At 52.1% G+C, this 23027-nt stretch overlaps 1 protein-coding gene across 1 annotated transcript in view; it reads left to right on the plus strand.

Annotated features, from left to right (window-relative positions):
- spata18 (spermatogenesis associated 18) overlaps positions 1-23027 on the plus strand; it is a 210914-nt gene that overhangs the window by 57173 nt on the left and 130714 nt on the right. Inside the window, exon 7 of the mRNA XM_072496752.1 lies at positions 10932-11142. Coding sequence (XP_072352853.1) covers positions 10932-11142 — 211 coding nt within the window. The remainder of the gene's footprint in view (positions 1-10931; positions 11143-23027) is intronic.

A 23027-nucleotide genomic window follows, 5' to 3' on the forward strand; every position in this document is an offset into this window, starting at 1 on the left:
GCAAATTACGAATTAAGAGCCAACCAAAAGTTAGCAACAGCACACAAAGAGGTCCTTCGGCCCTCCAAGCCTGTGCCCATCATGTGTCCTATCTCGACCAACAGCCTGTATCCTTCTATACCCTGTCTGTTCATGTGTCTATCTAGATAAGTCTTCAAGGTTGCTAAGTATCTGCCTCAACCACCTCATTTGGCAGTGCATTCCAGGCCACCACCACCCTCTGTGTAAAAAAAACATTCCCCGCACATCTCCACTGAACTTATCCCCCTTCACCTTGAACATACACCCCCTTGTAATTTCCGCCCTGGGAAAAAGCCTCCAACTGTTCACCCTATCTATATCCCTAATAATTTTATAAACGTCTATCAGGTCGGCCCTCAGCCTCCGTCTTTCTAGGGAGAACAATCCGAGTTTATTCAATCTCTCCTCATAGCTAATACTCTCCACACCAGGCAACATCTTGGTAAACCTTTTATTTTTTCTTTCTTTAATAAATTTAGAGTACCCAATTCATTGTTCAAATTAAGGGGCAATTTAACGTGTTCAATCCACCTACCCTGCACATCTTTTGGGTTCTGGGGGGGGAAACCCACGCAAACACGAGGAGAATGTGCAAACTCCACACGGACAGTGACCCAGAGCCGGGATCGAACCTGGGATCTCGGCGCCGTGAGGCAGCAATGCTAACCACTGTGTCACCGTACTGCCCACTGGTAAACCTTTTCTGTACTTTCTTCAAAGCCTTCATGTCCTTCTGGTAGTGTGTTGACCAAAATTGGACACTGTATTCCAAATGTGGCCTAACCAATGTTCGATATAACGGTAACATAACTTGTGAACTTTGATACTCAGTGTCCCGTCTGATGAAGGCAAGCATGCCATATGCTTTCTTTACCACCATTTCCACCTGTGCTGCCGCTTTTAAGGATCTGTGGACCTGCACGCCCAGATCTCTCTGTGTCTCTATGCTCCTGATGGTTCTGCCATTTATTTATAGCTCCCACTTGAAATGGATCTATCAAAATGCATCACCTCGCATTTGCCCGGGTTAAATTCTGCCTGCCATTTCTATGCCCAATTTTCTAGCCTATCTATATCCTGCTGTATTCTCTAACAATCTTTATCACTATCCGCAACTCCAGCAATCTTAATATCGTCCACAAACTTGCTCATCAGACCAGCTACGTTTTCTTCCAAGTCATTTATATATATATATATTACAAACAGCAGAGGTCCCAGTACTGATCCCTGCGGAACACCACTAGTTACAGTCCTCCATTTGGAAAAATACCCTTCTACTGCTATCCTCTGTCTTCCATGGCCAAGCCAGTTCTGAATCCATCTAACTAGTTCACCCCTGACCCAGTGTGATATAATCTTTTGCACAGCCTGCTATGAGGGACCTTGTCAAAGGTTTTACTAAAGTATATGTAGGGGGCGGCATGGTGGTACTGCTGCCTCACAGCTCCAGGGACTCGGGTTCAATTCCGGCCTCGGGTGACTGTCTGTGTGGAGTTTGCACTTTCTCCCCATGTCTGCATCGGGTGCTCCGGTTTCCTCCCACGGTCCAATGATGGGCATGTTAGGTGGATTGGCCATGCTAAATTGCCCTTTAGTGTCAAAAGTCATTACTGGGTTACGGGGGTGGAGGCGTGGGCTTAAGTAGGGTACTATTTCCAGGGGCCGGGGCAGATACGATGGACCGAATGGCACTGCACTGTAAATTCAATGATTCTATGAGACAACATCCACAGCCCTTCCCTGGTCAATCATTTTTGTCACCTCCTTAAAAAAAACCAATTAAATTATGACCTCCTTCATACAAAACCATGCTGCCTGTCTCTAATAAGACCATTCACTTCCAAATGTGTAAAGATCCTGGGTGGGATTCTCTAGTCTCTGACGCCAAAATCGCATTCGTGGGTCAGCCGGAGAATCTCCATTGGTGCCGAAATCGGAGGTGGCGCTGCTTTTGCGATGCTCCGCCCCCTTCAAAACTGCATTCTCGCGGAGTACGATGCATGCCGTACGGACGGCCTCACGACGTTACCTAAGGCACTCTCCCCAATGCTCCCCCCCCCCCCCCTCGAGTTCCCAACAGCATGGGGCGCGTGTGCTCGCCACCACATGGGGGGGGTGCGATCCATGGGCAAGGAGGGCTTTGGTGGGGACTGGGGACACTGGTGGGGGCTAGGGGCACTGGTGGGGAGGGGGTGGTCCGGGGAAAGTGAGCCTGGCCAAAGGAGGGCACTATTTGGCAGGCCGGGTCCTCGCGCGACCACGAACTCGGCAATTCTCCGGACGTATCCGCAGGTAAAGCCGGGGGCTTTACGCTGTGTGCCTGCTAGCCACCCACCAGACAGAGGATCAGTGGAGGTTTTGCGCCATTTGTTTGGGTGTAAAATGCCACTGTTCCCACGCCGGGGTCAGCACATAGTCTCCCAAACGGAGAATCCAGCCCCCTATCTCTGAGAATCTTTTCCAACAATTTCACTATCATTGACGTCAAGCTCACTGGCCTATAATTACCCAGGTTATCCTTTCTACCCTTCTTAAATAACGGGACAACATTGGCTATCCACCAATCCTCTGGGACCTCACCTGTGGCCACTGAGGAAATAAAGATTTCTGTTAGAGGCCCAGCGATTTCACCTTTTGTCTCTCACAGTAATCTGGGATAAATGCCATCTGGTCCTGGGGATTTGGCTGCCTTAATGCTTTTTAACTCCCCTAACACTTCCTCCCTCATAATAATGACTTGTTCTAAAGTGTTTATATATCCCTCTGAGACACCACCAATCAAAGTGTCCCTCTCCTTTGTGAATACCGAGCAAAGTACTCATTAAGGATCTCACCTACTTCCTTTTTTTCTATGCATAATTTCCCTCCTTTGTCCTTGAGTGGACCAACTCTTTCTCTAGATACCCTCTTGTCCCTAATATACGTATAAAATGCCTTGGGATTCTCCTTAATCCTGTCTGCCAAGGACATTTCGTGACCCTTTTTGCCCTCCTAAATCTCTCTTTGAGCTCTTTCCTACTTTCCCTGTATTCTTCAAGTGCTTCATCTGCTTTTAGTTGTCTAGACCTCAGGGGCGTCATTCTCCGACCCCCCGCCGGGTGGGAGAATGGCCGTTGGCCGCCGTGAATCCCGCCCCCGCCGAAGTCTCCGCTCCCGGAGATTGGGCGGGGGCGGGAATCCGGCCGCGCCGGTTGGCGGGACCCCCCGCTGGATTCTCCGGCCCGGATGGGCCGAAGTCCCGCCCAGGAATTGCCTGTCCCGCCGGCGTAAATCAAAGCTGGTATTTACCGGCGGGACCAGGCGGCGTGGGCGGGCTCCGGGGTCCTGGGGGGGGGGTGCGGGGCGATCTGACCCGGGGGGTGCCCCCACGGTGGCCTGGCCTGCGATCGGGGCCCACCGATCCGCGGGCGGGCCTGTGCCGTGGGGGCACTCTTTCCCTTCCGCCTCCGCTACGGCCTCCACCATGGCGGAGGCGGAAGAGACTCTCCCCACTGCGCATGCGCGGGAAACTGTCAGCGGCCGCTGACGCTCCCGCGCATGCGCTGGGAAACTGACAGCGGCCGCTGACGCTCCCGCGCATGCGCTGCATTTCCGCGCCAGCTGGCGGGGAAACAAACGCCATTTCCGCCAGCTGGCGGGGCGGAAACCCCTCCGGCGTCGGCCTAGCCCCTCAATGTTGGGGCTAGGCCGCCAAAGATGCGGAGCCTTCCGCACCTTTGGGCCGGCGCGATGCCCGTCTGATTGGCGCCGGCTTTGGCGCTAGTCGGCGGACATCCCGCCGTTGGGGGAGAATTTCGCCCCAGGTATGCATCCTTTTTCGTTTTGACTAGACTCACAATTTCCCATGTCATCCAGTTCCTGAATCCTTCTTTTCCTGTCTTTCCTTTCAATCGGTACATGTCTGTCCTGCACTCCCATCAACTGCTCCTTAAAAGACTCCCACATGCCAAATGTGGATTTACCCTCAAACAACCTCTCCCAAACAACAGCCTCCAAATCCTGCCTAAAATGGTTGGAGTTAGCCTTCTCCCAATTTAGCACCTCAAACCTAGGACAACACTCCATGAGTATCTGAAAGCTTCCGGAATTGTGGTCAGTGTTCGCCACATGTTCCCCCACTGCAAATTTGATGACTGGCCGGGCTCGTTCCCTAGTAGATGTGGGGGAACAATATGGCGGGTCAAACCCGCCCTTTAATTAGATTATAATTTATTCAAATAAGTTTTTCGACCTATTTGGGCAGGAATCTTGTTACGCCACCGGCAGGGGGCGGGGATAAGCGGAAGAAGAGATCTCGCTGGCGAGATTTTTGTTTTCCACCTCTTGTGATATATTGCGTCCATGTTGCCATTTCCGCTCATGGCGAACGTGGGCACAAAATTGTGGCAAACCTAAAAGGTCACATGCACCATGGCCACTTGCAACTATCTAGAGCCTTGTGGTGGAAATCTCGAGATGCTGAATGGGAGTTGGGTCCTTAGGGGTGGGTGGATTGGCAAATCAGCTGAACTGGACAACTGAAGGTGAACCCCAGCACGTAGTGCTGACAATTCTAAGGTGTTTCAACAGATGAGCGCATGAAGGGCAAATGTTCAGCGAACACAGGGGATTTCTTGGCAAAGATCCTTACCATTCTGCACGTGCATGGTTCGGGGGGACATAGACACAACCTTGTGTCCCCCCCTGAAACTGGAGGTGGCATGGGGGGATTGGGGGCCAGTGTAAATGCACAGGCTTAACTACTACGAATCACAATTAAACAACATCAGACCTCATTAAAGTGCAGGTGTACTTTACTTACACATGTATAAGAGCATTAACAATCATAGAGCACCTGGGCAACCACATGTGAAATCATAACTTCTTAATTTTTTGTTCCCTACCACTTCTTTTAAGTGGTCCCCCGACATTCACAGCAGGGGTGGAGGCAGCCTGCTCACTAGTTGGTCCTGTTGCTCTGGGTGGCTGATGTCTGGAGACCTGAGGCATGGAGAGCCCCGGCTTTCTTCGGCTGTCCTGCTGTGGGGAAGCTGCTCCCTCAGCGATCACAGAGGACGAAGCTGAATGGGTCATATGCAAGGAGGTTTCTGAAGGGCCAGACACCTCCAGTCAGTCCTCTGTGGATGTCTTGGGGGTGTCCAACAGCTGTTCCTCCTTCGTTGGATACCAAAGTACATCTGCCTAGCACCTTGATGAGAAGAGACACCCGGAAGGAGGTCGGGGTGCCCCGTCTCCCTCTTGCGTGCCATAGCAAAATCTCCCCCATGGCCACAGCGATGGAGTGCCGGTCTGCGTGCATTTCCAGGAGGGATTTGGCATTCTGTTGACCAGGTTCTCCATGGCATTCACCATCCCATGTAGACGTCCATATGGGCATACAAGTCAGAACCACTTCACCACCCAGCAGGTGGAAGGACGCCACCGTGTCACATGCCACTCTGTTGAGGGCCTCTGCCTGTTGTACCCATGCCTCATGCTGCAGCTCCAGCACCTTGGGCAGGACCGATCCCAGAGGCTCGTCATCCAACATGTATGTGTTGCAGATGCCTCACCCCTAGCAATCGTCCGAGTACCGGTGAGCTTGGCTGACCCTGCCACATCCTGTTGTGCACATGTGTCCGTGCGGTGACCACCAGAATGTGAAACCCTGCCTGAACTAGATCTAGTACCCACCAAGGTTTGTGTGTCCGCACCGGTCTTGCGCAGGGAATGGAAACTCTTGGCCTGTGACTTTGAATAAGATGAGATTTTCTCCAATCAGATGTTGACCTGAAATCAGAGCTGTTTTATTTTCAGTTGGTCCAGCTGTGATATTGAAGGTGAAAATTGAGATACTCCGATTGAGATGTATAAATAGGGGCCAGAGGTAACATTCCAGTACCAGGTTTAGTAAAACATTTCTTAAAGTAATATCATACTCAGTACACTTAGGTGACCAAGTCTGGGAAAACGTCTCATTGCCTCCCTCTTATCTCCTCCATTTTGTTTCAGGGTAACAGTGCGCTCTCCAGCACCTTGGGCTATCAATCATATGTGAGCTCAGTGTGGTGAATGATATCTGTATACATATGTACCCTTAATGTGGAGGCTCCTTTAAGACCGGGTTTGGAACCCTGGGGGACTCCGCCTCCGGCTCCGCCCCCAGGAAGCTGTATATAAGGTTACGTTCAGTAGGCAGCGTGCAGTGAGCACACTTCTCGGCAGCTGTCTGGTTTTCTGGTTATTGAAGCCTTTGTGTTATCGAACTCCTCTCCTGAGTCGTAATCGAGGGTATCTCAATTTAATAACCAGACTACATCATGATGGACAGCGGTCTAAAGCCGGAGAAGCTCAATTTGGACACTCGGTCGTCGGAAGCCACTGAAATGTTTAAATACTGGCTCCGGTGCTTTGAGGCCTATCTGAATTCCTCAGAGACTGAAGTTGACGGACCTCGCAAGCTGAGCTTACTACATGCCCGGGTGGGCCACCGACTATCCCCCGTGATTGAGAAAGCTACGCCGTACGAAACGGCAGTCGAAATCCTACAGAAGCGCTTCGTAAAGCCGATAAACGAGGTACACGCCAGACATTTGCTCTCGACCTGCCGCCAGCGCTCCAGGGAAGCGCTATATGAATACTTGGAGAGACTCCCGGCGCTCGCCAGGAACTGCGACCATAAAGAGGTGACGGCAGAAGTCCACATGAACTTACATATTCGTGTCCGGTATCCGATCCACGTACATCCGGCAGCAGCTCCTAGAAGACGGAGCGAAGGACCTCCAAGGCACGGTAACGCTTGCCTCTTCCCTGGAAGCGGCCCAGAAATCGAACTCCCGGGACCACAGGCCCCGCACGCGGCCGCGCGGCGGCCAGACACGCCTACTTCCGACGTGCCATCGGCCTCGTGCGAGTCATGGGGCGGCCATCTTGGCGGCGGCCATCTTCAAAACTCAAAACGTGCGACCGACGGCGTCGGCCATTTTGTGAGTCCGATTCAACCGAGGACTCTGACTGCCCGCAACTAGGAGCGATCACGCTCAATCAATTTCGACCAAAGCACCTGCGAAACTCAATGATGCAGGTTCAAATTAACAGCCGCGACACCCCCTGCCTTTTTGACTCTGGGAGCACGGAGAGTTTTATCCATCCAGACACGGTAAGACGCTGCTCCCTGCGCACCTATCCCGCCTCCCAAACTATCGCCCTCGCATCTGGGTCTTTTTTGGTCCAAATCACGGGGTATTGTGCCGCGAACCTCGCTATCCAAGGCGCCAAATACGCCCGTTTTAAACTTTATGTCCTCCCTCACTTCTATGCCCCCTGCTGCTCGGTCTGGACTTTCAGTGCAGCCACCGAAGCCTGACCCTGAAGTTCGGCGGACCCCTGCCCCCGCTCACGGTATGTAGCCTGGCGACACTCAAAGTTGCACCACCCCCCCTCTTCACGAACCTCACCCCCGACTGTAAGCCCGTCGCCACCAGGAGTCGGCGGTACAGTGCCCAAGACATGACTTTCATCAAGTCAGAGGTTCAGCGGCTACTAAAAGAAGGGGTCATAGAGGCTAGCAACAGCCCTTGGAGGGCACAAGTACTGGTAGTACGCTCCGGGGAAAAACAACGTATGGTAGTGGACTATAGCCAGACCATAAACCGCTTTACGCAACTCGATGCGTACCCACTTCCCCGCATAGCAGAAATGGTGAACCAAATCACCCAGTATAGAGTATTCTCCACGGTCGACCTAAAATCGGCCTATCATCAACTCCCTATCCGCGCAGAGGACCGCCCCTATACGGCCTTCGAAGCAGCCGGTCGGCTCTTCCACTTCCTCAGGGTCCCTTTCGGTGTCACAAACGGAGTCTCCATTTTCCAAAGGGCAATGGATCAAATGGTGGACCAGTACGGCTTACGGGCTACATACCCGTACTTGGACAACATCACCATCTGCGGCCATGCCCAGCAGGACCATGACGAAAACCTGAGGAAGTTCCTCCAGACCGCCCGGGCCCTCAATCTGACATACAATAAACCACACAACCCGGTTAGTCATCCTCGGCTACGTCGTGGAAAACGGGGTCCTAGGGCCAGACCCCGACCGCATGCGCTCCCTTAAGGAACTTCCCCTCACCCGTAGCCTCAAGGCACTCAAACGGTGCCTGGGGCTCTTTTCCTATTACGCCCAGTGGGTCCCCAGATATGTGGACAAAGCCCATCCACTCATTAAGACCACGGTTTTTCCCCTGACAGCTGAGGCTCAGTCGGCCTTCAGTCGTATCAAGACCAATATCATCAAGGCCGCCATGCATGCGGTGGACAAAACCATTCCCTTCCAGGTAGAGAGCGATGCATCAGACGTCGCCCTGGCTGCTACCCTCAACCAGGCAGGCAGACTGGTAGCGTTCTTCTCCCGAACCCTCACCGCCTCGGAAATTCGACATTCTGCAGTCGAGAAGGAGGCACAAGCCATAGTGGAGGCTGTGCGGCACTGGAGGCACTACCTAGCCGGTAGGAGGTTTGCCCTCGTCACCGACCAACGGTCGGTCACCTTTATGTTCGATAACGCACAACGGGGCAAAATAAAGAATGATAAAATTCTGAGGTGGAGGATCGAACTCTCCACCTACACGTACGATATTACATATCGTCCGGGGAAGCTCAGTGAGTCCCCAGATGCCCTGTCCCGCGGCACGTGCGCCAACGTGCAGAAAGACCGTCTGCGGGCTATCCACGATGACCTCTGCCACCCGGCTTGCCCATTTCATCAAGTCCCGCAACCTACATTACTCCACCGAGGAGGTCAAGGCCATGACCAAGGCTTGCCAGATCTGTGCGGAGTGCAAACCGCACTTCTATCGACCAGACAAGGCCCGCCTGGTAAAGGCCTCTGGGCCCTTTTGAGCGACTTCAAAGGGCCCCTCCCGTCCACCAACCGCAACACCTACATCCTCAATGTCATCGACAAATTCTCCCGTTTCCCATTCGCTGTCACCTGCCCCTATATGACCTCGGCCTCCATAATCAACGCACTGCACAGCATCTTCACCCTGTTTGGTTTCCCCGCTTATATCCACAGCGACCGGGGTACATCGTTCATGAGCGATGAGCTGCGTCAGTATCTGCTCAACAAGGGCATCGCCTCGAGCAGAATGACTAGCTATAACCCGCGGGGAAACGGGCAGGTGAAGAGGGAGAACGTGACAGTTTGGAAGGCTGTTCTTCTAGCCCTACGGTCAAGAAGTCTCCCAATCGCCCGCTGGCAGGACGTCCTACCCGATGCCCTACACTCCATTAGGTCGCTCCTCTGTACGGCCAAGAACGAGACCCCTCACAACCGTTTGTTTGTCTTCCCCAGGAAGTCCACCTCTGGGGTCTCGCTTCCACGTTGGCTGACGACTCCGGGACCAGTTCTACTCCGGAGGCACGTGAGGAGCCATAAGACAGATCCACTGGTCGAGAGGGTCCAACTATTACACGCAAACCCTCAATACGCCTACGTCGAGCGCCCCGTCGAGCAGGCAGGACACCGTTTCCCTGCGAGACCTGGCACCCGCTGGCTCGCCCACCGACGCCCCCCCCTTCCACCGATGCTTCCCTCCCCGCACCGGCGGTCGACTCTGACAGCGCCCCCCCATAGCGCCCCCCTCCCCCCCAGCTGACGCCGGCACCAATCACCCTAGTCACCCCGGATACCCCCCCTGCTCCTACGCGGGCAAAGGCTCAGACAACCGTGCTCCTGGATATACCATCACCGAGGACGACCGTATCCGCCGCACCACCGCCGGAGCTGAGAAGGTCAACACGGGCAATCAGACCACCCAAAAGACTGAACTTGTAATTCCACTTCACCCCCGACGGACTACGCGTTTTTTTTTTAAAAATAGGGGGTGAATGTGGTGAATGATATCTGTATACATATGTACCCTTAACGCGGAGGCCCCTTTAAGACCGGGTTTGGAACCCTGGGGGACTCCGCCTCCGGCTCCGCCCCCAGGAAGCTGTATATAAGGTTATGTTCAGTAGGCAGCATGCAGTGAGCACACGTCTCGGCAGCTGTCTGGTTTTCTGGTTATTAAAGCCTTTGTATTATCAAACTCCTCTCCTGAGTCGTAATTGAGGGTATCTCACTCAGACAATGAGCACAAGCAGGTTATCAGATGATATGGGCATCATAGTTGATCGTGAACTCACCTGGATACCCACCAGTAACCTTCCAACAAAGAATAATAGCAATCAGAAGCGAGAACCCTGGCCATCATCTCCTCCCTATCCTGGTTGTGACACTGTCATTGTGAGCATTTGATAGGTTTTATGTTGTTTTGCTGGATGAGGCCCAATAGGCAGTGGTACATATCGTAGCATTAACAGTTTCAAATAGCCGATGGCTACCAAAAAGTCAAAGTGTCTACAAACCATTGAAGGATAATTTTCTCCATTATCGATTCGTGGCCGAATTGTAACTGTAAGAATGAATGTTTATGCTTTTGTTACAAATAATGAAGAAATTAAATCTTGGGACTCTGAGTCAAAATTAAAGACACGGTAGAAAGGTTTGCTCTCTGTCTTTTGTATAATAAAAGCATAAATCTGTTCTTTATAAAGCGATTTGATTATACATATCACATAGAGGAAACATTCCCCCAAAATGAGGGAGCAGAAAAAATGAAGCCAGCAAAGCTACGATGCTAAAAGGTATTTTAAAACTGCATTGGTATCAATGTTAAACATCTGACCATGGGAAAAGATGGAGATGATCGCTGTAAATTGTCTAAGGTTTCTTTCTTGTCCTGCAGCATTGAGAATTAACAACTACCGAGAAAATAATAAGTACAGTTTATAATGTTAGTTCTGAAATGCTCTTCCATGTTCTACATTGTGGATAATTTGCTTACTATCTTTTGTAGTAATGCCAGTAATTTATTTTTCCTTTAGAATCTCAGGACGCCGTTCTCCTATCTCTTTTTCCTCTTTGACCAGTCACTCACCGACCAGCACTAAACTGGTCAGTGCCTCTCGTCACGCTCGATTGGTTTCTCGCTTCAAGGACCTCTATGCCAATGAACGTCTAAATGCACAAAATCTCCTCCGACGTTATGTTGATGATCTAGAGATGGTGCAGAAAATAATATTCATTGCCACAACAGTAAGTGGAGAGTATTGTTTCGGCTTCAATAATGAAATCTAAACACAAGAGAAAGTGCATACATTTACAAGGATAGCGTAAGGACTGAATGGATAAAAATATCAGGAATGATTGAACAGGCTATGACACCTGATTGAGAGATGGCCTGATAGGTGTCCTTAAAGTTATGAAGGAGTTCAATGGGATATACACAGAGAAGAGGTTGCCACGTGGAGGGCAATCAAAAGCTAGAGACTATAAAACACAGGAGAATCCCTGATGAATTCAATAGGGAATTCAGAAATGTCTTTGCTTAGAGTAGTGAGAATGTGGAATTTGTTTAGACAAAGAGTAGTTGAGGCAAATAGCATGGATTGATTTGAGGAGAAACTAGATAAGTGTATAAGACCATAAGACATAGGAGCAGAATTAGGCCACTTGGCCCATCGAGTCTGCTCCGCCATTCAATCATGGCTGATATTTTCTCATTCCCATTCTCCTGCCTTCTCCCCATAACCCCTGATCCCCTTATTAATCAAGAATGGTGGGGGAGCTGAACAATGGCATAAACCTTTTAGAATGAATGGCCTGTTGTTTCTGTGCGTAACATTTTATGTAATTTTATTTCATTTGTGCTGCCTCACCTTCACTGGCTATTTCTTTGAAATTTTACTAAATTTGCATGGACATTGCAGAGAGATGCAAGAATTGTAGAGTAGTTGTAATGAGGGATTTGAATTATCCAAATATAGACTGGGGTGTTAGTAGTGTAAAGGGTAGAGAAGGAAAAGAATTCCTAGCATGTTTAAAGGAAGGTTTTCTGCAGCAGTATGTTTCCTGTCCAATGAGAAGGGAGGCACTACGGTTCTTGGGAATGAGGTGGGCCAATGGGCGGGATTCTCCGACCCCCCGCCAGATCGGAGAATTGCCAGGGGGGCGGCGTAAATCCTGCCCCGCCACGCCGACGCTGCCCGCGATATTCTCTGGCCCCCCCCAAATCCCGTTGACGTGAATCGCGCCGTGTGCCTCGGAGACTGGCGGCGACCGGCGTGGTGCAATGGGCCCCGGGGCCGCCCCAATTCTCCTGCCGGATGGCCCGAAGTAAATTGAACCACCTATTGAACGGCGTCAACCAGTCGTGCCAGTTGACGGCAGCCAGCACGGAGGTAGGGGTCGGCATGGGGCGGCTGCTGGAGAAGTGACGGCACGGCAACAGGTGGTGGGAGGGGTCGCAGGAGCCGTTGGAGCGTGAGGGCGGGGGAGGTTCTGGGGAGGGGGGGTTGGGGAGGGTGCATGCCGGGGAGGAGGGGGGGGTGTGTGCCGAGGGGGGAGGGGTTGAGGAGGGTGCGTGCCGGGAAGGGGGGGGTGCCTGGCCATGTGCCAGCTGGCAACAGACGCGACCATGCAGCCCATGGCACCTGGCTGCGGGGGGGGGGGGGGGGATAGATTACACGTCATCATTGCCCATAACCCCCCCCCCCCCCCAGCCAGGTGCCATGGGCAATGATGACATATCATCTATCCCCCCCCACCCCTTGCCGGCCGTTATGTTTGGTCATCACCCAGCGATGTTGGCCGCCGTGGCGGGAGCCGCACTTCTACATGTTGCCCTGGGGAGCTGGCGCAGGAGCGTGCCAGGGAGGCGGCGGAGGCTTCCGCAGAGGAGCGTGCCGCAGGGAGGCAGGCGGCAGCCGCCCAGGCTGGAGGGCCGGCCGCACGACAGGAGGAGGAGGTGGTGGTGCTACGGCGACGGAGACGCCCGATGAGGCCCCGTGTGTACCGGCCCCGCTCGTCGTACCAGGACCTCACGGACCGGGCATGCAGGAGGTGACTTAGGACGAGCTGGGAAACCTTCGCCCATATCTGCCATCTCCTGGCATCGCATGGCACTGGGGGAGGACACCCTCTCCCCATGGCCGTCAAAGTTACAGTGGCCCTGAACTTTTTTGCCACGGGGTCATTCCAGTCGCCGAGTGGGGATCTGTCTGGCATCACTGCATCCCCGCAGTGATGGACGCCCTGTTTGCCATTGCGGACCGCTATATTCAGTTTCCTGTGGACCGCGCTCACCAGGAATCCTGGGCAGCGGGATTCGCTGCCCTGGCCAGAATGCCCATGGTCCAGGGGGCGATCGATGGGATACACGTCGCCGTGCGGCCACCTGCGGATAACAGGGCCGTGTTCACGAATAGGAAGGGGACCTTTCCATGATCATTCAGGTGGTCTGTGACCACCGCATGAGGATCCTGCACGTCTGCCCCCGGTACCGGGGCAGTGTACATGACTCATTCATATTTGCGCAATCGATCATCCCCGCCATGTTCGAGGGACGCCTCCCCCGGCTGTGGGGCTGGTTGCTGTGCGACAGGGGTTACCCGTTGCGATCGTGGCTGATGACGCCTATACGGAGGCCACAGACTGATGCGGAGAACCGCTACAACGATGCCCATGCAGCGACCAGGGTGTGGTCGAGAGGTGCTTTGGACTGCTAAAGATGCGCTTCGGGTGCCTGGACCGCTCTGGAGGGGCCCTCCACTACCCGTCAGATAGGGTCGGCCGCATCGTTGTGGTCTGATGCGTCCTGCACAACATAGCCCAGCAGAGGGGCGATGTGTCGCAGGCAGAGGAGGGGAGGAGGAGGAGCAGCAAGACGAGGAGCTGACCTCCCTAGATGAGGAGGATGGGGGCAAAGTTCAGGACTGATGGGCTGGACATGGACGTGAGGCTGCCCACCGTTACCGGCTGGGCCAGTGGGCACGGGAAAGGCTGATAGCCGCCCAGTTCACTGACTAGGGGGGCGTGGGAATCGCCGAGCATGGGCACAGACTACACACCACGGCACCAGCCTACCACCCTCACCCTCACCCCACCCACCCAACACCAAACACCCTCATCCCACCCGCATGCACACCACCCCTCCATTGCATATCCACCTACGGCACAACGGGCCAGGCTCACACGGTCGTCAGTGGAAGAGTGTCTGTTGCAGGCCATGGAGGATGATGACAACCCGCTCTGCGATGAGCTCTGGGCTCTACATTGTTGGACAATGACTGACCCATGGCCACAGTACCACCCTCCACCTGGACCATCCCTGCATATGGCCGTGCCACCACAGCGCATGGTCCCGTCGTCTGCCCGGGGGGATGGCGAGGACGACCCGGGGGGAGGGGGGGGGTACACTCACCTGAGGCCGACGTTCTATCACCCCTCACACACACACTGGCGCTCACCTCACACCACCCCCTGCACGCATCGGACAGAGCACAAAGGCAGCTTCTCTAGGTGTGAAAGTGATTTTAATAACAAACAGTTCATACACGTGCCCTAGCCCCTATAACTCATCTGTGCCCTGCACCCGTGCCAACTTACTCAGTGTCTAATTTTTTGGCCTTACGTGCCCTTTGACTACGTCTAGGTGGTTCCCCAGACTGTGCAGCAGAACTGGAGGTGGACACCTGTGATTCCTGCCCTGTGACTAGGGACCCCTTTGGCGGCCGTTTCCTGGGGCGGCCTGGCCTAGATGGACCAGGATGCGTCTCGGGAAACTGGGATGGCGAGCTGCCAGCCTGTCCTGCCCATTGCCCACCAGATGCACCTGGGACGGAAGTGGGGGGGGGAGTCCGAGGTGTTGTGGTGTTCCGGGACCTCCCCTACAGGGGAACCCGGAACAGGCCCAAGCACCTCCTCCTCCCTCTGGGTGCCTGATGGCCCCGTGCCTCTACATGGGTGAATGTCTCTGCGATGGTGGAGGGTGTAGGAGATAGAAGTGGCTTAATGACGTGCTCCTCATCCGACCCGAAGTCGGGGGTCCCCTGGAGTGGTGATTCCTGTCCATCCGTCCCCTGTGTGTGGGTGTCGTGTGCGTCAGTGTCCTGGGCGTCGGTGTCCTGTGTGTTAGGGCCCTGTGTGTTAGCGTCCTGTATGTTGGTGTCCTGTGCGTCAGTGTCCTGTGCGTCAGTGTCCTGTGCGTCAGTGTCCTGTGCGTCGGTGTCCTGGGTCGGCTGCGACGGGGGCCTGTTGCTATGGCTGCCTTCCTCGTCGCTGGGTGTGGCCCGCCGGCGTCGCCGCACTCGCACTAGATGGGGGCGTCGTATGCCTGGTGCACCGGGTCTGTCCCTGGCTTGTGGGCGCCCGGCACGTCCTGGGGGCATTGTATGCCTGATGGGCCGGGTCTGTCCCTGTCTCGTGGCCGCCCTGGAACGTCCTGGGGCGGTCGGCATCCGCGGGGACGGGTGGGTCAATGGTTGGTCCTGCAATACACAATACAGCATGCACGGTTAGACACGCAGACAGGGATAGGGGGCAGGGAGGATATGGCGGAAGGGAGGATATGGGGGAAAGTGCGATATGGGGGAAAGGGCGATATGGGGGGAAAGGGAGCTATGGGGCAAGAGGGGATATGGGGCAAGGGGGGATATGGGGCAAGGGGGGATATGGGGGAAGGGGGGGACAGGCAGTGGGGGGTCTCACTTGGTGGTGCGCCCCCGACCTCTGCATCCACAACCTGCCGGTCCTCGGGTCCGCCTGCAAGTTCCAGGGCCCTCTCCTCATCGATGGTGAGTGGTCGCAGTTCGGGTGGACCCCCTCCGATCCTCTCACGCTCCCGGTTGTTGTGAGCACACTGCTCCTGTGGGGGGCGGGAGGGGGAGGGGGAAGGGATAAAGGGCAACAGTGTTAGGCAGACATATACATGCGGACTAGCGGTTGTGTGTATGTTGGCACAGGTTCACAACCCATCCTGCCACTGCAGCCTGCATGGGTGGGGCAGCCATGTTGGTTGCAGCTAGGGCTGTGCTGGCCATTGGGGGTGAGGGGGGGGGGGGCTGGTACTCACCCTGGCTGCCCTGACAAGGTCATTTACCTTCTTGTGACAATGGACGCCTGTCCTTGCTGTCATGGCCATGGTGCTAATGGCCTCTGCCACCTCCCTCCACAGGTGGCGGCTGAGGCGTGGTGCGACCCTGGGGCTGTGTCCGGGGTACTGGGCGGCGGGCGGCCATTTGGCCGGGTCTCTGGGGGCGGGGGGGGGGGGGGGGGGGGGGGAGGGGAGGGGATCTTTGGTGCTGCAACGTCGCGCGTGTCCGTGACGGGTGATGCCGTCATGAATGGCGCCATGCTAGCCCATTCCCGGCCGGAGAATTCGCGACGTTCCGGGGGGCCCGACGCCGGAGTATTTTGCGCTGTTTTTGGCGCCTGCGTCAGGCCATCATAGTGATCATAAAGTTTAGGTTGTGCTGTCTGAAACGTTAGACACTTTGACCAGTTTATACTATAACTAATTTACCCAGGTGTCCTTACTCATGAGACTAACAAAGGACAAGAGTGGATTTGTGGTTCAACCCGATTTTATTACAAAATCTTATTATCCAAACTCTATCAACAAAAGCAGCTCTTAATCCTTAAACTGCTGTACTATGTATCTGAGACCCTGATACTACCCATGCAGTTGAGCTTGGCAGGCTACTCTGCGGGGGTACGACTCTTTGCTGCAGTCTGCCGATTTTGATGACCTTGCCTCTGAACTCCGGGTCTTCTTTGCAAAGGCTGGTCTCGCATGCCCTCTTCCACAGTTACCGTGCCTTCTCTAGGTGTTTGATTCTTCACTCGGGGTGGAGTCTTCACTGGGAGTGGCAGCCAGGTGTCTCTTCTTATACCTTCTCTCTTTTGCGTGCTTCTGGTAAGTTCTCTGGCTTCCAGCCAATGAAGTTGTTTGGGGGGGGGGGGGGGGGGGGGTCACACTACCCAATGGAATTGCTGATTCCCTATATGGAAGATGCTAGGGGTACCCTAGGTGTCCATCCCCCGGAGCATATGTAGCCTTTCCCATATATGGTAACTGTTGCCATTAAGTCTGGCCGTTAGTGGAACTGGGGTGCCTGTGAGCCTGACTGATAATGGCCAATACACAAAATAATGTCCTTATTTGGTCAAGGACCAGCACCTCTGGTCCCAGCTTCCAGGCTGTCCAGACTTGCCCTTGCCCACCTCTGAACCTGTGTCTGTGTTTACTTCACCTGTCCAAATTCCCATCAGGCTTGCCTGCTGTTTAATTTAGAATGTCCAATTCTGTAACTGGCCTCGCATTTCAGGCCCTTAGCCACAGTTGGCTGCAGAAAAGGACAAAGAACAATGCAGTTTAAAAATAATTAACCGGGGGGAGCTCACTTCAGTGGGGTGAGCGTGGATCTGGGCTGGATAAATTGGCAACAAAGAAAGGCAGAGAAAACGGCAGTTGAACAATGGGCTTACCTTTAAAGAAGAAATAGTTTGGGCACATGGTGGGACAAGATAGGACAAACAAATTCAGAGCTCCTTGGATGGTGAAAGAGATAGAGATGAAGATGAAGAAGAAAAAGTGTGCTTATGACAGGTGTTGGGTAGGTAAAAAAGCTGAGAAGTAGGGTGAATATGGAAGGTCCAGATGTGAGGTAAAAAGCAGATAAGAGAAGCAAAGAGGGAGTATGAAAAGATTCAGGCAGCTAACATAAAAGAGAATCCCAAAGTCTTCAATAGCATATAATAATAAAAGGGTGGTAAAAGGAGGGCTGTGGCTGATAAGGGATCAACAAGGGGATTTTCACATTGCTGAGGTATTAGATGAATACTTTGCATCTATTTTTACCAAGGAAGAAGTTTCTACCCAGATCATGATGAAGAGGAATAATTCAGAGTCTGTACTTAAAGTTGATAAAGCACCAGGACCAGATGAGATACATCCAAGAATATTCATAGAATTTACAGTGCAGAAGGAGGCCATTCGGCCCATCGAGTCTGCACCGGCCCTTAGAAAGAGCACCCTACCCAAGCCCACACCTCCATCCTATCCCCGTAACCCAATAACCCCACCCAACCTTTTTGGACACTAAGGGCAATTTAGCATGCCAATCTACCTGACCTGCACATTTTGGGCTGTGGGAGGAAACCAGAGCACCCGGAGCAAACCCGCGCAGGCACGGGGAGAACGTGCAATCTCCGCACAGACAGTGACCCGAGCCCATATTGAGGGAATTGAGGATGGAATTGCAGAGGCACTGACCGTAACTTTTCAGTCTTCCTTTGACTCAGTGTTGGTAGCAGAGGACTAGAGAATTGTAAATGTGACATCCTTTTTCAAGAAAGTTGGGGTGGGAAATTTTCTGCCCCCCATTTTTGGTGGGTGGGAATGGTGGTTGGGATGGAGAATCGAAGGAGTCTCAAAATGGCAGGATTTCCCTGCTCTATTGTCCCCAGCCCCACCAATGATGTTCGGGGGTTCCGCTATGAAAGGCCGGGAACTCCATTATGACACATATAAATATCATTTGCGGCTTCCGTGCTGTATTATCCCCCCAGGATAGGCTTTCCTTTCCCTGCCGACACAACATCAAGTTGACAGGGTTTACAACTGGTCCTGACAAATGGGGACCTGGCGAATGGTCCCCGCCAGGGCGCACAGGGAAATACAGCCCCAAAGAGGAACAGGGTCATGCCGGGCAGTACCCTGTTACTGCACCCCCCGAATGCCAGGGGTGGGCTTCCATTGGGGAGACTCTGTGTGGAGTGGTTCCCTGGGGGATTGGGGAGGGGGAGGGGAATTAACGGGTCTGTGGGGGGGGGTTCCCTAGTCTTTGGGGGTTGGTGGTTGTTCTGTGGGATACTTGGTTTCTTATTTTTATTGTTTTTAGATCGTGTCGCCCTTTTAAAAGGGCACACCGATCTGTCAGGGACCGAGGTTGCTGGTGGTGCAGGCTCCGCCTGATGCTGTGGAACCCCTCTCCAGGTTTCTATTGACAACGTGTCAAAAAATACAGTGGGAAGAACTAGCAGTACGGCCGGCAAGCTACACTCTGCTTTTCCCGCCTGACTTGGCACATTGTCAAAAAAGAGAAAATTCCACCCATTGTGTATGGACAAGCCCAGCAACTACAAGCTAGTCAATTCGAGGGGGAGATGGTGGGGTGTGGTAGGAATGTCACTGGACTAGTAATTAAATGGCCCAGGTTAGCCCTGTGGAGACATGGGTTCAAATAGAATTTGAATTCAGTTAATAATCTGGAATATAAAGCTAGTCTCAGTAATAGTGACCATCTGAAATTGAGGTCAAGCAACAAATGCTGGCCTTGTCAGTGATACCCAGATCCCTTAAAAAATAAATAATAAAGAAAAACTTTGGTGTTGGGGAAGCTTCTAGAAACAATAATTTGGAACAAAATTATTAGTCAATTGGGAAAATTCAGGTTAATTAAGGAAAGACAGCACAAATTTAAGGACAAATTGTGTTCAACTAATTAGCTGGAGATGTTTGAAGAGGTACCAGGGAGGGTTGTTGAGGGTAATGCTGTTGACATGGTGTACATAGACTTCCAAAAGGCATTCATTCGATACATGCCACTCAACAGATCTGTGAGCACGTTCATATGTTTTGATCCTGTCCAAAGCTAGAGGAATACTGGAAGGAGGTTTTTAGGGTAATTTCTGAAGTGGTGCACATGAAACTGGACCCGGGCCCCCGGGTGGCCATATTCGGGGTGTCGGACCAGCCAGGGAAATGGGTGTGGAGGCAGATGTTGTAGCCTTCGCCTCGTTGATCGCCCGAAGGCGGATCATGATGGGATGGAGAGCAGCCTCTCCACCCTGTGCCCTGGCATGGCGGGGGGACTTGTTGGAATTCTTGACTCTTGAGAAGGTTAAGTTTGAACTGAGGGAAAGGATGGAGGGGTTCTACAATTCATGGGCATTATTCATCATACACTTTCAAGAACTGGATAACATCCAACATTAGTTTTGGGGGGGGGGATTTTGGGGGGAGTGGGGCGGTGTGTGTTGATGGTGACGATGGGTGATTCCTGATTTCTTTTTGTCATTTGTTTGTGTGAACATGCGGGCTAATGTTTGGGGTTTGGTGGGAGGATGGGATCGTTGTTGTTGATATGAGGATTGACATATTTGTTACTGATTATTGCTTGTGGTTGGTGGGTGTAAATTTGGGAAACAATGTGAAAACGGAGGAGAATAAAAAATATTTTTTTAAAAACCAGACCTGTGAGCAAATTAGTAGCTTATGGAATAAAAGGGACAGTAGTAACCTGAATACAAAATTTGCTGAGTGAGAGGGTAGAGAGTAATGGTTAAAAGGATGTTTTTCAGATTAATGAAACATTTGTGGTAGCAGAGGCCCGTATTGAGACTCTTACACTTTATGATATATATTGATGATCTAGATCTTGGTGTACAGGAAAAATTTCAAATTTTTCAGATGATATGAAAGTTAAAAGCATTCTGAACTGTGAAGAGGATGGTGTAGAACTGCTAAAGGACATAGACAAGTTGAAGGGTGGACAAGTGGCAGATGAAGTCCAATACAGAGAAATGTGATGTTATTTATTTTGGTAGAAAACATACAGAGAGATAATAGAAAATAAAGAGTACAACTCTAAAGGAGTTGCAGGGGCAGAGGGAGTAATGTGTATATTTGCATAAGTCATTGAAGGTTACAAGACAAGTTAAGAGAGCAGTTAATAAAGCATACAGCATCCTAGGATTTTTTTAACAGAGACAATAGGTACAAGAGAGGTTATGTTAAACTTGGATGAAACACTCTTTCAGCCTCAATATTGCACCCAGTTCTGGGAACCACATGTTAGAAAAAATGTAAAGGCATTGGAGAGAGTGCAGAAACAATTCATGAGAATGGTTCTATTATGTCGATAGTTTGGAGATGTTGGGACTATTTTCCTTGGAGAAAAGAAGGTTAAGAGGAGACTTGATAAAAGTATTCAAAATCATGAAGGATCTGGCCAGAGTAAATAGGGAGAAACGTTTCACACCTGTGGTTGGACGGAGATCAAGTTGGCACGGATTTAAAGTAATTGACAAAAAAAGGAATAAAGACATGAGATACTTTTTCATACACTGAGTGGAATGCGAAACCTGCAAGAGTGAGGTGGAGGCAAGATCAATTGAGGTATTCAAAGGGATTGGATTACAGTATTATCTGAAAAGGGGTTATGGGGAGAAAATGGGGGAGTGGCACTAAATGAATTGCTCATTCAGAGAGCAGGTGCAGAAACAACAGGATGAAAAGTATCCTAAATGCTGGAACAATTCTATGATTCTGTGCTTCAATACTAAAGGCTTGTAATAATTCAGATTTTATACAAACAACTATTGTCCAAGAATCAATGGGTGCTAAATTCAGGCTTTTAACCTCCCAAACTGGGCATCAGTTGATCAATATTTCTTGATTTGCGTGGTATTTCCTCTTCTCTCAGCTATGGCAGAGTCCTGTATCCTGGATGTGATGAATGCGTAATGTGCCTTTAAGATCATGCATGTAATGTTCCTTTAAGACCGGGTTTGGAACCCTGGGGGACTCCGCCTCCGGCTCCACCTCCCAGGGGCTGGATATAAGGTGACGTCCTGTGGGCGGCGCTCAGTGAGCACTCATCTCTCTGGCTGGCGAAGTCCTCTGTTTATTAAAGCCTTCGTTTTACGAGTACACTCATGTCATGATTGAGGGTATATCACTGGACTTTGCTCAATAACTAACCTTAATTTAAAAAAAACTCAGTCCAAAACCATAACAATTCCAATCATCTCAGTATTCCCTTACATTCGAGAAGATTGAAGGATTATCTGATCTCAGTGTTTAAAATTTAAAAAAAGATTTAATTGGGTAGATACAGAATAAATATTTCCTCTGATGAGGAATCTTGAACAAGGGGAAATAATCTTAAAGTCAGAGCGAGGTCATGTAAGAAGGACATCAGGAACCGCTTTTTCACATAAAGACGAGTAGAAATCTTACCCTAAACTGCCAGTGAGTGGGGTTCAGGTGCCCTCTGGTTTGGGGGGGTTAAACGGATGTGTGGGACGGGTTGGTGCCAGGGTAATGCTACACATGCCAGCACCCATACTGCCCGCCATGGCTTGTGCCCTGTTCACAAAGGCCACCAGCTGCCCACCACCTGTGCTTCACGCGTCCGACTGCCTAACACTGTGCATTTACTGTCCTCACCCCCCCAACCCACTTCATTGGACATGCGGCCCTACATCTTCGCAGAGCATCGGGCACTTTTTATCTTTTTAAAGCTAATTTTCCTTTTTCAACATCGTTCTCTAGCTGCTTCCTGGTCAGTGGGCCCGAGGTCTGCGTTGGAACAACCAAGTGAGCCCCTACCGAGTTGTGGTGGCACGATCCTTACACCACCCCTGCTCCCCCACAATACCCATCACCCCGTGATCCAGTCATGTGTCATGTCTTGTGTCTTGCAGCATCACCTGGCAACGAGGCAGGCCCTTCTGGGGTCCCTTGCCACCAACCCCAACCCAAGCGAAGAGTCGGCAATGGACAGTGAAGAGAGCCCCAAAACGCCAGACCGTGACACCCCGGAGCACCAGTCTGGGATGACACTGACTTCCCGTCACAGCTGTCTCCAACCCTCCACCATCCCAGAGGCACTCACCTCGGCTGGGCATTATAGTGAAGAGGCTCCTGGGGCACTATTTTGTGTGCGCCACACATGTGCAGTGGTACATCAGGTGGAGATGGAATCCCTGAGGGGATGGACAAATGGAGGGCGGCCCGACCCCAGGGACTAGCTGCCGTCCAGGTGGGTCTTGGGCTTCTGGAAGGGATGGTCCCATCGATAATGGAGATGCAGACACAGAGCCGGAGACGACAAGAGGGGCTGTCAGAAACCCTCCCGTGCCTGGAGGTGCAGCTGGACGAGTCCAGAGGTGGTGTTGACTATGCGTGCTACCCAGGACAAAACCGAACAGCGGGCATCCAAGGTGGAGGCCTTGGGGGCAAAGGTATTGGCCATGGGTCAGGATGTCCAAGGCCTGGGGCACTCTATGCAAGCAGTGGCCAGGGCCCAGGACAGGGCTGCCCTGTCACAGGCAGCTATGTACTTGGCCACCTA

This window comes from Scyliorhinus torazame, chromosome 3 (genome assembly GCF_047496885.1).
Source record: "Scyliorhinus torazame isolate Kashiwa2021f chromosome 3, sScyTor2.1, whole genome shotgun sequence".
NCBI lineage: Eukaryota > Metazoa > Chordata > Chondrichthyes > Carcharhiniformes > Scyliorhinidae > Scyliorhinus > Scyliorhinus torazame.